At 30.2% G+C, this 13,462-nt stretch overlaps 1 protein-coding gene across 1 annotated transcript in view; it reads right to left on the bottom strand.

Moving 5' to 3' along the window:
- LOC111638582 (potassium voltage-gated channel subfamily KQT member 1-like) overlaps positions 1–13,462 on the bottom strand; it is an 84,613-nt gene that overhangs the window by 56,637 nt on the left and 14,514 nt on the right. Inside the window, exon 6 of the mRNA XM_023384312.1 lies at positions 11,232–11,372. Coding sequence (XP_023240080.1) covers positions 11,232–11,372 — 141 coding nt within the window. The remainder of the gene's footprint in view (positions 1–11,231; positions 11,373–13,462) is intronic.

The raw sequence follows: 13,462 nt of genomic DNA, 5'->3' as shown, positions 1-13,462 counted from the left end.
ATCTTTTAATTTATATGAATGTTTAACGGAATAATATACAGCCTATGTCCACCCTGAAGTTCCATTCTAAATATTGGTGAAAGAATTTTTGAAATCGGATGAGTAGTTTCAGAGATTACCTCCTACATCCAAACTTACAAACTTTACCTCTTTATAATATTAGTGTGTATATATATATATATATATACACATATACACACTAATATTATATATATATATACACACATACTGTACTGGAGCACAATGAAGTGCAAGGAAGAAAAAAAAAAGCATAATTCTATATTTGAATCATTTCTATATTGGTATTCAATAAATGCCAATATAGAAATGATTTTTTGAACTTTTATGACTATTCTAAACTTTTTGAACTGAGTTCCAATCTCACTCAGTTCAGAAAGTTTAGAATAATTTAACTCCATCAAAATAACTTAAATCACAATAACTAAGTAAAATAAAAAAATTACGAAAAAATCCAGCAATGAATTGCTTAACTTTTTCAGCAAATCATTACTGGAAAAGTAACCAACTCTGCATGTAATACCATCTGTTACAATATTTTATTAAAAAGCTTTTTATATTTTTTTTATTACAGAATGGCAAAAAGTTTAATTTTGAGAATGACCTTACACTATTTAGTAATTAATTTTTTTCAGATAAAAATATTTAATGTCATCTTATTTAAATTTTTAATAATTTTTTATTTTAAAGCTGCCAGTGAGATTCTTCATTTATCATTAATGACTTTATCGGAAATCAGCTTGTATTTTAAAGTATCAGCACAAACTTTTAAGAATTTCATTGCTTCTATATCTATTACTATTTTGATTTTTACAAGTTATTCACACTACTTTATTGAAACATAAGAGAGGTTGAGGCGCACGTTTTAAACGTGTAAACGTGTACGCGTGACGTTCGGCGCCTCAACCTCTCTATAATTTATTTTATTAAATTAAAAAGAGGAGCACTGACAGTCATTGATAAATTTGTTTATCTCATTTTACATTGCTTTTTTATTTAAGATATTTTATTTAAGAGCAAACAAAATATGGTTCAAAATAAGCCTGGGATGGAAATGGTCTGAGACAACAGAAAGAAGTGAGTGCATGCCACTATGAATTTAACATTTCACAATATTCGTTTTTATTTCAATATTTTACATAGCAATAATATAAAGAAGTTGGTTAAGATGCTTAGCTGGCATTAATTTTGTATAACTATTATAGAAAAAACTAACTCTTATCATTAATATCGTGAGTTTCTGACTGTGAGAGAGAGTTTACAATCGTTCACGCATTGGTAAATACCTTAGTTAGAAGTTGGTTCCTTTTCGGAATTGGCAGATTGATGTACTCCTGGTCTGCAAGGTGGTTCAAAAGAAGCTTCAATGAATCAAAAAGGATGGATGGAAGTCTTTTGATGTCTTGAGAAGGGCAGAGGATGGGTGACAACTACTTAAGCAGTATCCAAAAAGGATCAGGCACGAACACTAGTTCAAAGAAGGCAAACTAACAATGACGATGAACTCTCTTGTCTGATGAACTCTGTTGCGTCATCGGACCCATTCTTTTATTCTGGGGTCCTCTCCTCACTGCTCTTGCCCTTTTTTGGTATTATTTAGTTCTATGATACAATGGCAATTTTTCTGTTAGTTTTAGTGACACATTTGATGTGAAGTGACTCAACAACATTGTAAAGGATATGATTTTATCCCATAGAGGGATAAAATCATATCCCTCTATGGTTAAAATTGTAAAGGATATGATTTTATCCCATAGAGGGATAAAATCATATCCTTTACAATTTTAACAACTGTGGGAAAAATTATAGCAAGTTTTAATTTCAAAAATTAACTAAACACACTGAAGAAAACCTTTAACTATGCAGCTGTATTTATTAAATTCTAACGTTTTCGGTCATATTCAATGACCTTTCTCAAGAAATACAGAAAAAATCAAACTCCGAACTTGAATAAACGATACAAGCGTTTTGGAACGTTTTTTAAAAAAGGATTCAAAAATTAAATTTTCACCTCAAATTTTTTTGTCAAGTCTGGGCTCTCACGTTAACAAACTACAGTGGTACCTCAGGATACGAAATTAATCCGTTCCGAAACTGAGATCGTATCATGAAAATGTCGTAAGGTGGATCATCTTTTCCCATACGATTACATGTAAAACCAAATAATTCGTTCCAACGCGAAAAACATACTCAAATTAAAGCCAAGTAATACATTTAAAAAAATAACTGTAGTAAGAAAAACAAATGAAAAATGCGAACTAATGTAACGTCGTATGGTGAGTTTTTGTTCGTATCGTGGAGCAAAAATATGTTCAAATTTCATGTCGTATCCTGAAAATTTCGTATGCTGGGGCGTTCGTAACCTGAGGTACCACTGTATTCTTTTAGCTTTATATAAAAATTTCTTGTAATTTCATTTTTTTCTTATAGTTTACATATTAAAAAGGCCAAATGACTATAATTTGTTGATAATTTAAACGTTTAGTACCATAAATCCTCTAATAAAACCATAATCTCAGCATCTGTTGGACAGATTATATACACTTAGTCTCTGGAGTATATAAAATGTCCAGCATCTGTTAATAATGGGTTGTTAATAATTTATAAACAACCCATTCGGGCATTTTCGTAAAAGAGACTCATAGAACACAGTATAAGAATGAGAAAGATTGTCTTGTTGCAATAGGATTGGTCGAATCTGGACCAATAGTGGACAAGCAGCTGAACTACTTGCCGCCGTCCAGTGCTACACGTATATACAGAGAGGTTAGGCGGGAAAGTTGAGTTTACTATCATCTGTACAGTATATAAATTAGGTACTGTAAGTCTAATACTGTAGACTTATATTATATGGAATGGACCCTGTATCCATTCCATTCTCACAGTATTTCACATAGTGATAAAAAAGGGAGAAATATGGTTCAATCTTCTTCCACCACAGCTCCATAATTTCTCTCACCGAAATAATGAAAATTTTGTGGGTAATCACATGAACTTTTCCTTTTTATTTAATAGAAAAGCATACTACTATACAACATTACTACCCTAAACAAAGCTATTATAGTATTACTGTATGTTTCATGAATTTTTCTAGCCACTCTCTGCTACCTGTGAACACCAAGTTTTGTTTTTCACTTTCATCTCACTGGGTGACGATTTCTCTTGCCTTTTCCATCACAATCCATCTGGAGACATGGTTATATTTCTCTCACTGCTCACAGATCCACTGCAGAAGCTTTTCTTCTAATTCTTCACTGACCTTCTTGGACCCTTCTCATGCCAGCTTTTTTGCTTCATTCTTATTGTTGATAGCTTTAAGAGCATTATGCATACTTCTCCACTTGCAAATTCACTTTGGATGCACTTTGAATTTCTGTTCTGCTACTTCTCCAGAGTGTTCTTTTGCATATGCAACTGTAGTCATTTTGAAGGCAACACTGTAAAACCTCTTAGTTGCCACTCTGATGTCTAGCTGACTGATCTGTGTAAAACAAAGAGTTTAAAACAGAAAATACATGATGTGTCCATTTATAAATTATTAACAACCCATTTCAGTTGCCATTTCAACCCATGTCATAGTAAAAACATTTTCCATGGGGAAAATTACAATAGCACATACTGAACACTCTTAAATGTCACATGCTGTATGAATTTAACAACATCATCATCTATTTAGCAGTTTAATTAAATAGCTGGCATTTATAGGAAACCAGTATCTATTGGTGGATTTATAGTAAATGAATGAATTTATTTTTAGACAAAAACAAATTATTTCAAACAAAACATATCACATAACATATGAACATATATTCTTTCCAATAACAAATTTATGTTATTGGAAAGAAAATAATTTATTGGCATTTTTATTTGTTCATGTGAAATATTTTGGAAAAAAATTCTCTCTCTGTCAAAATATTTAATAAATTACAAATCACTGAAAACAAAAACTTAAAATCAGTATTTTATATATTCTTAACTTATATTATAATTTCATTTACATCCTGATACTGATAAATTTATTGAAATTAAAATTTCTCATTTGAATTTAATTACTCATTTTACAAAAAAAGAACAATCTTATTGGAAAAATATTTGATGATTGAAATATATTTTTAATGCTATTTTAAATAATTTTTTATATTTATTTATTTTATTATTATTATACAGTAGATCCCCCTATAACACAGGTTCATATAACATGGATTCGTATAACATGGCAAAAAAATTGCAATCGTGTTTGTATAACACACTAAAAGAGACTCATAGAACACAGTATAAGAATGAGACAGATTGTCTTGTTGCAACAGGATTGGTCGAATCTGGACCAATAGTGGACAAGCAGCTGAACTACTTGCCGCCGTCCAGTGCCACACGTATATACAGAGAGGTTAGGCGGGAAAGTTGAGTTTACTATCATCTGTACAGTATATAAATTAGGTACTGTAAGTCTAATACTGTAGACTTATATTATTAATTTTTACATTATCTAAAATTTTGTCTTTAATCATCAGAATAACTTATCAGGAAATGTGTCTGCCATTTGATGAGCCACTCTGTGATGAAAGCAAGCTTAAGCAATGGCATCTTCGAACGGTGCGCACTTGGTAAGTATTCCTACAATTTTTTATTTATAGCATAGTTTATATAAATTATTCCCAAAAAATTATACATGATTTAGAAATGTTCGAGTCAAATTAGTCTAGAATTGATTAATTTTATGGAAGAAAACCTTTCTAACAGCCATAGCCCCTTAACTGCACTAGTGCTGGGCTGTGATTGGCTCATGTATTTAAGTGACTCATACAACACAGAATTCATATAACACGGAACCTATCTACCATGTTATAGGGGAGTCTACTGTACTCAATTGATACTGGTGGCTGTGTACTATGCCGAACCAGAGTCAAGGCATAGCAACCAAAACAAAACTAAAATTAAATAAGTGTGTCAGTGTGTGTCTGTATTCAGGAATTTCCTAACAATATGACATGTATTCAATATAGTGGCCTTCTGTAGTGTGATGTATGTATTTCTATTCAATTGTAATGTTCCCAGGCTTTTATGTAGTGTGTGTGGTATCACACCTGTACAGGAGTGAACGACAGGTACAATAAACACCCTTTCCATCCTCCACAGACACCTTATTTCCTGGGCGAGTTCTGTATACTTGCTAATTTTTTCAGTGAATGTGTTTTGTACATTGTTAGTGTTTGGAATGGATTTGTCTATAATGTATGTGATTTTATTGTGTTTGTCAATGAGTGTGATGTCTGGTTTATTGTGATAAATTGTTTTATCTGTGATTATGGCTCTGTCGTAATACATTTTGTGCATGTTGTTTTCTAATACTGTCTGTAGAATATATTTGCAGTATGGTTTGTGGATGTCTAATAATTTGTATTTGTTTGCAAGCTCTTGTGTATTATATTTGCTACTTGATTATGTCTGTGTAAATAATCTGTCTGTGCCAAGAGCTTGCAACCAGAAGTGATGTATAGTTTCTGGCATGATGTGACATTTCCTGCATGTGTCATTTGTGAGTGTTGTATCTTTGAGTATGTGTTTTCTGTCGTTTTTAGTATTTATGACCTGATCCTGTATGGCAATCATGAATCCTTCTGTCTCCCCAAAGAGGCATCCCCAATCTAACCAGCTGTTTGATGCAGTTTTGTCAACAAAATCTTGGGTCAGGTCTTGCCTACCATGGAGGTCCTTTTGAGCCCATGACTGCTTGATGGTGTCTATACTCTTTATATGTTGTGTCATGTCTGTATGATGTGAGTGTAAGTTTAATGGTGTATTATTTGAGTCTGCTAGAGTTACTGCTTTATGTAACTGTGATGTTTCTTGTTTCCTGTAGAAAAACTCTCGCAGTGACTGTATTTGTTTGTAGTGAAGGTTTACTATGTCAATCATGCCACGTCCGCCATTTTTATGTGGAAGTGTTAATCTTTCTGTGGAAGACTGAGGGTGATGTTGTTTATGCTTAGTAAGTGTTGTTCTTGTTTTCCTTTGGAGTTGCTCAAGATCTGTGTGAGTGCAATATATAATTCCAAAAGAGTATTGAGTACTAGGATGACATATGTGTTTATTGCTTTAATTGTGTTTTGCATTTAACTGTGTTCTGAGGATAGCATTTAACCTACTTTAATTAATCTTTGCTTTATTTATGTATGTTCTGTTAGTTTGGCCTGTTGGAATCCTAAATACTTGTAGAACTCGCCCTCTTCCATGGATTCAATAATGTCATTAAATAGAACGTGCTCAGCAAAATATTAAACAATAACCAAACACCTTTATTGTTGCCAAGAAAGTTTATTTAAAACAAATGTTTTCGACCTATTCCATAGGCCATCAACATTATTGTTCAATAATGTGAAGTGTTTTGCATTTGTCTAAGCCAAACTCCATTTGTATGTCCTTAGTGTATGAATGTGTGATTTGTAGGAGTTGCTGAAGTTGTTTTTGTGTGGATGCATAAAGTTTTATGTCGTCCATGTACATGAGATGTGACAGTGTAAACTGTGTTGTTTTTTTCATGTCTGATATTGTAGCCATATTGTGTGTTGTTTAACATGTTGGATAATGGGTTCAGGGCTAGGCAGAACCAGACAGGACTCAAGGAATCTCTTTGAAAAATTCCTCACCTAATGAATATTTGGTTTGTTTATGTGGAACTGTTACTAACCCTGAGATGCAGTGTTGTTCTCCAGTGCTGCATAGTGTTTTGGAAGAATGCAATGAGTGATGGATGTATTTTGTACATGTGTAGAATATGTAGCAGCCAACTGTGTAGAACACTGTTGAATGCTTTTCTGTAGTCTATATATGCCATGTATATGTTTCTGTGTTGTTTGTGTGCTTGCCGTAGAATGGCTGAATCTATGAGTAACTGTTCTTTGCATCCCCTGTGATTTCTATGGCAACCTTTTTGTTGTTCCATAAGAATGTAATGTTCTTCAACATGTTTGTATATTTTGTTTGTGATACAGGATGTCAATAATTTGTAGAGTGTTGGAAAACATGTAATTGGTCTGTATTGTGTGGGGTCTGTGATATTATTTTTAGGTTTCATGTAAGTGATGCCATGAGTAAGAAATTTTGGTATGTGGATTGATGATGATGTGTGTTAGATGTTTGGCTAGTTCCTGGTACAGTGATTTAAACTTTTTGTACCAGAAATTGTCTACACCAGGTATATTCCAGTTGTGTGTTCTGTTAACAGCGTAGCGGATGTCATGCATGTTTGTTTCAGCACAGGGCATAGTTGGTATGTTGTGCAAGTTTCTGTTCTCCTCCTCGATCCAGCCTGCATCAGCATTGTGTGTAACGGCATTGGACCAAAGAGAAGACCAATAAGTTGTGAGTTCTTCTTCTGTTGGTGTGCCACTGTGCTGTGTATCAGTGTTTGTTTTAGTACTAATTTGTCTTTAAAAGTTTTTTCGTTGTTTGTAAATAACTTATTTTTGTTGTTTTCGTAATGTACATGTTTTGTATCATTTGAGTCTATGTGCTTTGGCTGCGAGTTTTTGTTTTAGTGTATCAAAGTATTCTGTAATGTGTGTGTTGTGATGTTCATGTTTTGTGTGTGTTTTGATTTTCTTGAAAATGTTTTTGAGTTGTTTGTTTAATTTAGGTGTTATGTTGTTTTTAGTGTATTGTGTCAGCCTGCCTAATTGCTGTCTAATGTCAGTTATTTGCATTTCTATTCTTCTCTGCCAGACAGACAGATACAGTATATCTATCTGTGATTGTATTTTCAGTCCATGCTAGTGACTGCCCCAGCGTAAACTAATATATGAATGTCTGAAAGTGTAGAAATTAAATGGATGTAGTATGGTAGTAAGTGAGTGTTTACATAATTTAGTGTTTTTCCTACTATCTTTGACGTGTTAATTTCTGGTATTTGTGGTCTTTGTGTGGGATCTGTAGCCACACTGATCTCACTGATCTGTGTGATTAGTGAGTGTTTCCTGAAATATAAGTGAGAGCGTATTAACTAATTCTATGTCTATGTTATCATTGGTGAACAAGGAAGTGTCTGTATTATCATTAGTGGTAGTTGTTGTATGTGTGCTATTATCAATGCTTGTTGCTGGATTATCCTGACAGGTTACGTGATCTTCATTAATGTTAAATGTTTCTGTCTGTTGATGTATTTGATCAGCAACCTGTAGCAACCTGTTGTTTGATAAGTTCAAATGTTGTTTTTGGGATAAGGTTGTTGTGTATAATTGTTCTTTTTTGATAGACAACCCTTTGTTTGGTGACAGTGAGGTGAGGATATTGTTGTATGAATCTATGGTGTAGTTGTTGTCTGTACACTGTCATGTTTGTTTTGAGTTTTGTGATGGTGTAGTAAGTACAGATGATAAACTCGTCCATTTCATCCATTGGTGTGGTTTTCCAGCCTTTGTGGTCTGTGAATGCATTGCCACAGAAACACCAAGGCTAGGTTGATTCCTCACATCTGTTGAGGGCATTGCAGTAGCCATGCTTGTGCCAGCACTGCTTTCGTCACCAGTAACCAAGAGATATTGTGGCCTATTTTTTGAACGTGAGCCTCTGCCTAACCCACAAACGCGGACCTTGTTAACCCAGGCAACCTCCGAACTGGTATCATACTTAGATCTGGTTACTACCATAATAATTATCTCCACAGAATGTGGGTGTGGTCACTCTTAGCTTCATTTCTCCCCATAGACCTTATTGGCATGGGTGTCCCTACCAGGAGCTTGTGCTCCAGCCTGAATTGCTCTATGGTTCAGTAAAATTACTGGGCTCTCCCACCATGACCAGGTGGTGACCACCAGAGAGTTATTATTATTATTACAGCAAACAAAAATAGTTTGTTATAATAATAAATAAAATAGTGAATATGTCTAATAATACATGCATAGTGATTCATACAAAAGGCTATATATTACCATATTATCCACAAACTACTAAATGCCTTGGCCATTTCTACTAACTTAAAATCTTATGTAAATAAAAAATAAAAATGTGCAAGAGCAAAAGAAGACATTTACAAAAAGGGTGTGCAATTTTAATCTATGATCATATATAACAGTAGGAATTTTCTGCACCTACTAATTTTTCAAGGGCATCTTTCATCAAATTGACTTACTTAGCTGTGCTTTCACAATATCCTCATGTTACATGCTATCTATACAACTGTGTAAAAATTTCAGTGAAAACATTTTTTTTTCTGTTTATCATAGGTCCTCAAAAAAACCACTGAAAAATCACCACCTTAATATGAAATAACAGTCTTAAGGCAGAGTCAACCTTAATTTGCAGGAATCTTGCCAATCTCAATATGTAAAAACATTACAAAATCACAATTTTATTAAGTGTATTTTAATAGTGCTGTCACCAGAGGATATTTTATAATGTTTTTACATATCAAGGTGGGAAACAAGCCTCCAAATAAAATTCAATTCCACTGCAAGACTTACTTCCTGAGGTGTAAAGAAAGGACAGAATGTAGATGTTTTTAATACAGGGTGATTCAAGTCACAGAAATTTTAAAAAATTAATAACTCACAAACTATTTACAGTAAGATGATGTGGTTTTCACAGAAATACTTAGAAAGAAATAAAATTTTTTTACGTGTAATAAAAATTTTAGTACCAAAATAGTTACATTTCTTGTTATAGATGGCACTTGATAAGATTACATAATTTGTAAAATTGTTACTAGTGCTTACACTAAGAACATTTTTATTTTTTATTTTTACTTTAACAAATTTACAAATGATTTCAATTTTTTATAGTTTTTTATGGCAAGAAATGTAACTATTTTGGTACTAAAATTTTTATTATACTTAAAAAAAATCCTGCTTCTTTATAAGCATTTGTTTGAAAACCACATCATCACACTGTAAATATTTTGTGAGTTATTAATTTTTTAAAATTTCTGTGACTTTTGAATCACCCTGTATATTTGTCTGTTTTTGAAAATTTTTAAAAATTTACTGTGTTATGTAATATGTTGTTTTGTTATGTTTGATATGTTATCTGTAATCTGTGTTGTCTAACCTATAGAATAGTGGATTTAAGGCCAGACAGACAGTTTTTAAGTTTTTATTATATCTAAAACATGTAATAAAAACAGTTTGGATGTACTGTGTTTTCTCAATTCTAAGTGAACCCAAGTTTTGAATATCAAAACCAGAAAAAGTTATCTTCTGAATGTAATGTGTGCACTATATCACTGAAAATGCAGCTGCAAAAAGTTAATGCATTTAAACAGTAATAAATGTATTTTTGAAAATGGTTTCAATTTAATGATTAAGTATTTATTAAGCCTGATAAAAGTTTGAATGCTATCAGCCATATAATGTTGTGAGTGTTGTTGTGGAAAGTAAAAATAGTTTAAAAATGATTATCTAAAGATAAAGATATATCTGAAATTCAGATTACTATAAGCAAAGTTTAATAAGTATATTTTAACTTGTATGTGTTTGTAATTTACAATATTTACAAGCAGAATCTACTGTGTTTGTATTTTTTGATTAATTTTGCAAAACCAATTATTCAAGATAAAAAAAAAGTCTCTCAATTAATATGAAATTCATACACATCTCAAAATGTTTAAATTCTGATTATTTAATATAGTCTAATACTTTTTAAATAATCAAATTTATGATTATTTAAAATGTTTAACCTTACATCCAGTTACCAAAATATGCCATTATGATGCAAACAATAATTTTTTTTTTATTGTGGATATATTTTTGAATTAATATCAACAAAATAAGTTTTATTAATGAAAGTGAAATAATTTTCTAAACATAATAAAAATAATTTTGAGCATTCCAATAATTTCTGCATGTTGCAATATTATTTTAGCAGTATTCTTCATTATAATTAGAATCTAAATATTGATCCACTTGACTAAAAATGTGCAATTTCATTTATTTCATGCTATGTGTTTGAGAAAACACTCAGACTTACAGTATCAGAGAATGATGAAAAAGCTCAGCAGGCTATATTTGTCATTATTTTCTGAGAAGTAAGATGATGGCGTCAAATGAAAGTGCAAGCAAACTCAATATTACATGCCAGGGAATAACTTGTCAAGCAAAACTAAAACAAAATAAAAAATAAGTGAAGTGTAAAAAAAAACTGATCAGTGCATACAATGAAGTTGCAGCATATTTCCATGAAATAAATGCATAAAGGAAATATAGCAAAACTGAAAGACATACCACTCCCCACCATAATGCATCTGCATAGCTAGTAAAATCTGTGTCTCCTTTCAGTCCTAATTCATCCTTTTCTGCTAAATACATGAAATATGATGAAAAAATGAGTCCAAGAAAGCCAATATATAATGTCGTTATTAATTCCTGAAAAGTAGAAAATAAGAAATATATAAGATTTCTCAATTTTTTATTTAAAAAAATATACCTATTATTTTATTGATTTTTTTTTCTATGAATTTAAATTCAAGTAACCTTTTTACATTTCCTTTTTAAATCTTAAAATACAAGCATAATCCATTTTTATACATTTTTAAATGTATAAAATTGTAATTATTTAAAAACTAACAATCAAAAACTTTTTTTCATTACTTGATAAAATATTTTTAATTCATTAGAAAAGCTACTTCAGAATATGATATATATAAATATCCCATTTAAAAACATGAATTCTTTTTAGATATAAGATAGAAAACAACACAAATTCTTTAAGTAAAAATACTGTAATTATATTTTCAACAATTACTTATCACATTAACTTTAATTTATAATTTAATTAAAGAACAGGAATATTTTAGTTTTGATATATTATTAGTGTCAGAAAAGCATAAAGTGAAAAAATACTAATTAGATAAACAATTAGTTAAAATATTATATTTAATACTGTCTGAGAAAAATAAAATATTACACAAACATTCTAATAAATTAATCTAATTTGTTCCTGGAAAAAATTATTCTTAAGGTAAGTGTTTGAATAATGATCCAAGTAATTCCATTATATTTTTTGAATAATTCAAAATGCGGTTAAGACATGCTGAAATTCTATCCTTTTTTGTGTAAACTTTCAGATGAGTTTGACAATTTTGAAACAGCACTTCTAACATTCAAAGATTTCACTTGATGATGACTTTATTTGCTTAAATTACTGTTAAATATTCATTTTGGAATGATGTATACTTTCATTCCCTCTTCAGCAATATTTAGATTCAAAACTAATAGTTACAAACAATTTTTAAAATTCATATACTTCCAGATTGTATACTTCAAAAAACTCATTAAAAACAATTCCCTTATCCTTTATGTTTCATACTATAAACTGTTTTACAGATATTTTACACAAATAGAAAAATATTTTACTCTCTTATTACATTGATACTGCATATACAATCAATGTAATAAAATAGTAAAATATTTTTCTATTTGTGTAAAATATCTGTAAAACAGTAAATGTTACTGTAATGTAATTTTTTGTTTTTTTCCAATTATAATATGTTTGTAGATTTTCAAAAATGTAGAATTTTTAATATGACATCTTGTATAATCTTGTTATTAGATTTGAACTTATAGTATTTTTGCTTCATTGTTTATGTTCAACATTTCCATTCTAAAACTTCATATTCACAATTATAAATGAATATCTTCAGAGTGATGCTGTAACTTGTCTTAACAAAATTACAGTCAATTGCTACAATGGAAAACCATCTTTAAAATAGATTGGAACCATTAATATATTCATATATTTTAGTTTCATGTAAGTAATATTTATCTAAAAATTTTAGTACATTTTAGTATTTAAAATTATAGTGATTAAACTTTCTTATTTAATTTAGAGACTGGTTTTAATGGAAAAAGTTTCTGAGATTGTAAAATTAGTACAGACACAGATGATATTAAGGAAACTTTAAACAAAAAATAATAACTAAAAATAACCATAATAATTTAATTAATAAATACAATATTTTTATTATGTACAGAATTGATTTTAAGTTTTCATATACTTATAAATTACTTCAATATATGAACATCTATTCATATTAAAAAAACTTCAAAATAATGTTATCTACTTCAATCAAGTTTTTGAGTTTTCATTATTAAAAATAATAATAAATTAAATGAATGATATCTAGGCTATAATTTGGACTAAATAGTATTGATATCAAGTAGAACATATTAATTTTACATAGAAATTTAAATATAACAGATTTTATTGGTTTTATATTAAAATTTTTAAAACACAATGCAATAAATAAATTTTAGTGAAATATTACTAGAAAGAACAAAAATATAATTCAAAAGTATTTTGTTTTATAATATTTGCTTCAATGTTATATGAGATGATCAGATAAGTAATTTATAAGGTCTGCAGTTTAGGTGATTTTGTGAGAAAAAACAATTAGTATATTGCTTGCAGATAAATCCTGTATATTTTCATCTCCAAAATAAAATATTTTTCTATA

Source organism: Centruroides sculpturatus, unplaced genomic scaffold, assembly GCF_000671375.1.
Source record: "Centruroides sculpturatus isolate CEXI.00-Female unplaced genomic scaffold, Cexi_2.0 scaffold1098, whole genome shotgun sequence".
Classification (NCBI taxonomy): domain Eukaryota; kingdom Metazoa; phylum Arthropoda; class Arachnida; order Scorpiones; family Buthidae; genus Centruroides; species Centruroides sculpturatus.
Note: the sequence above shows the minus strand (reverse complement) of the source record. Positions and strands in the feature narration are given on the sequence as shown.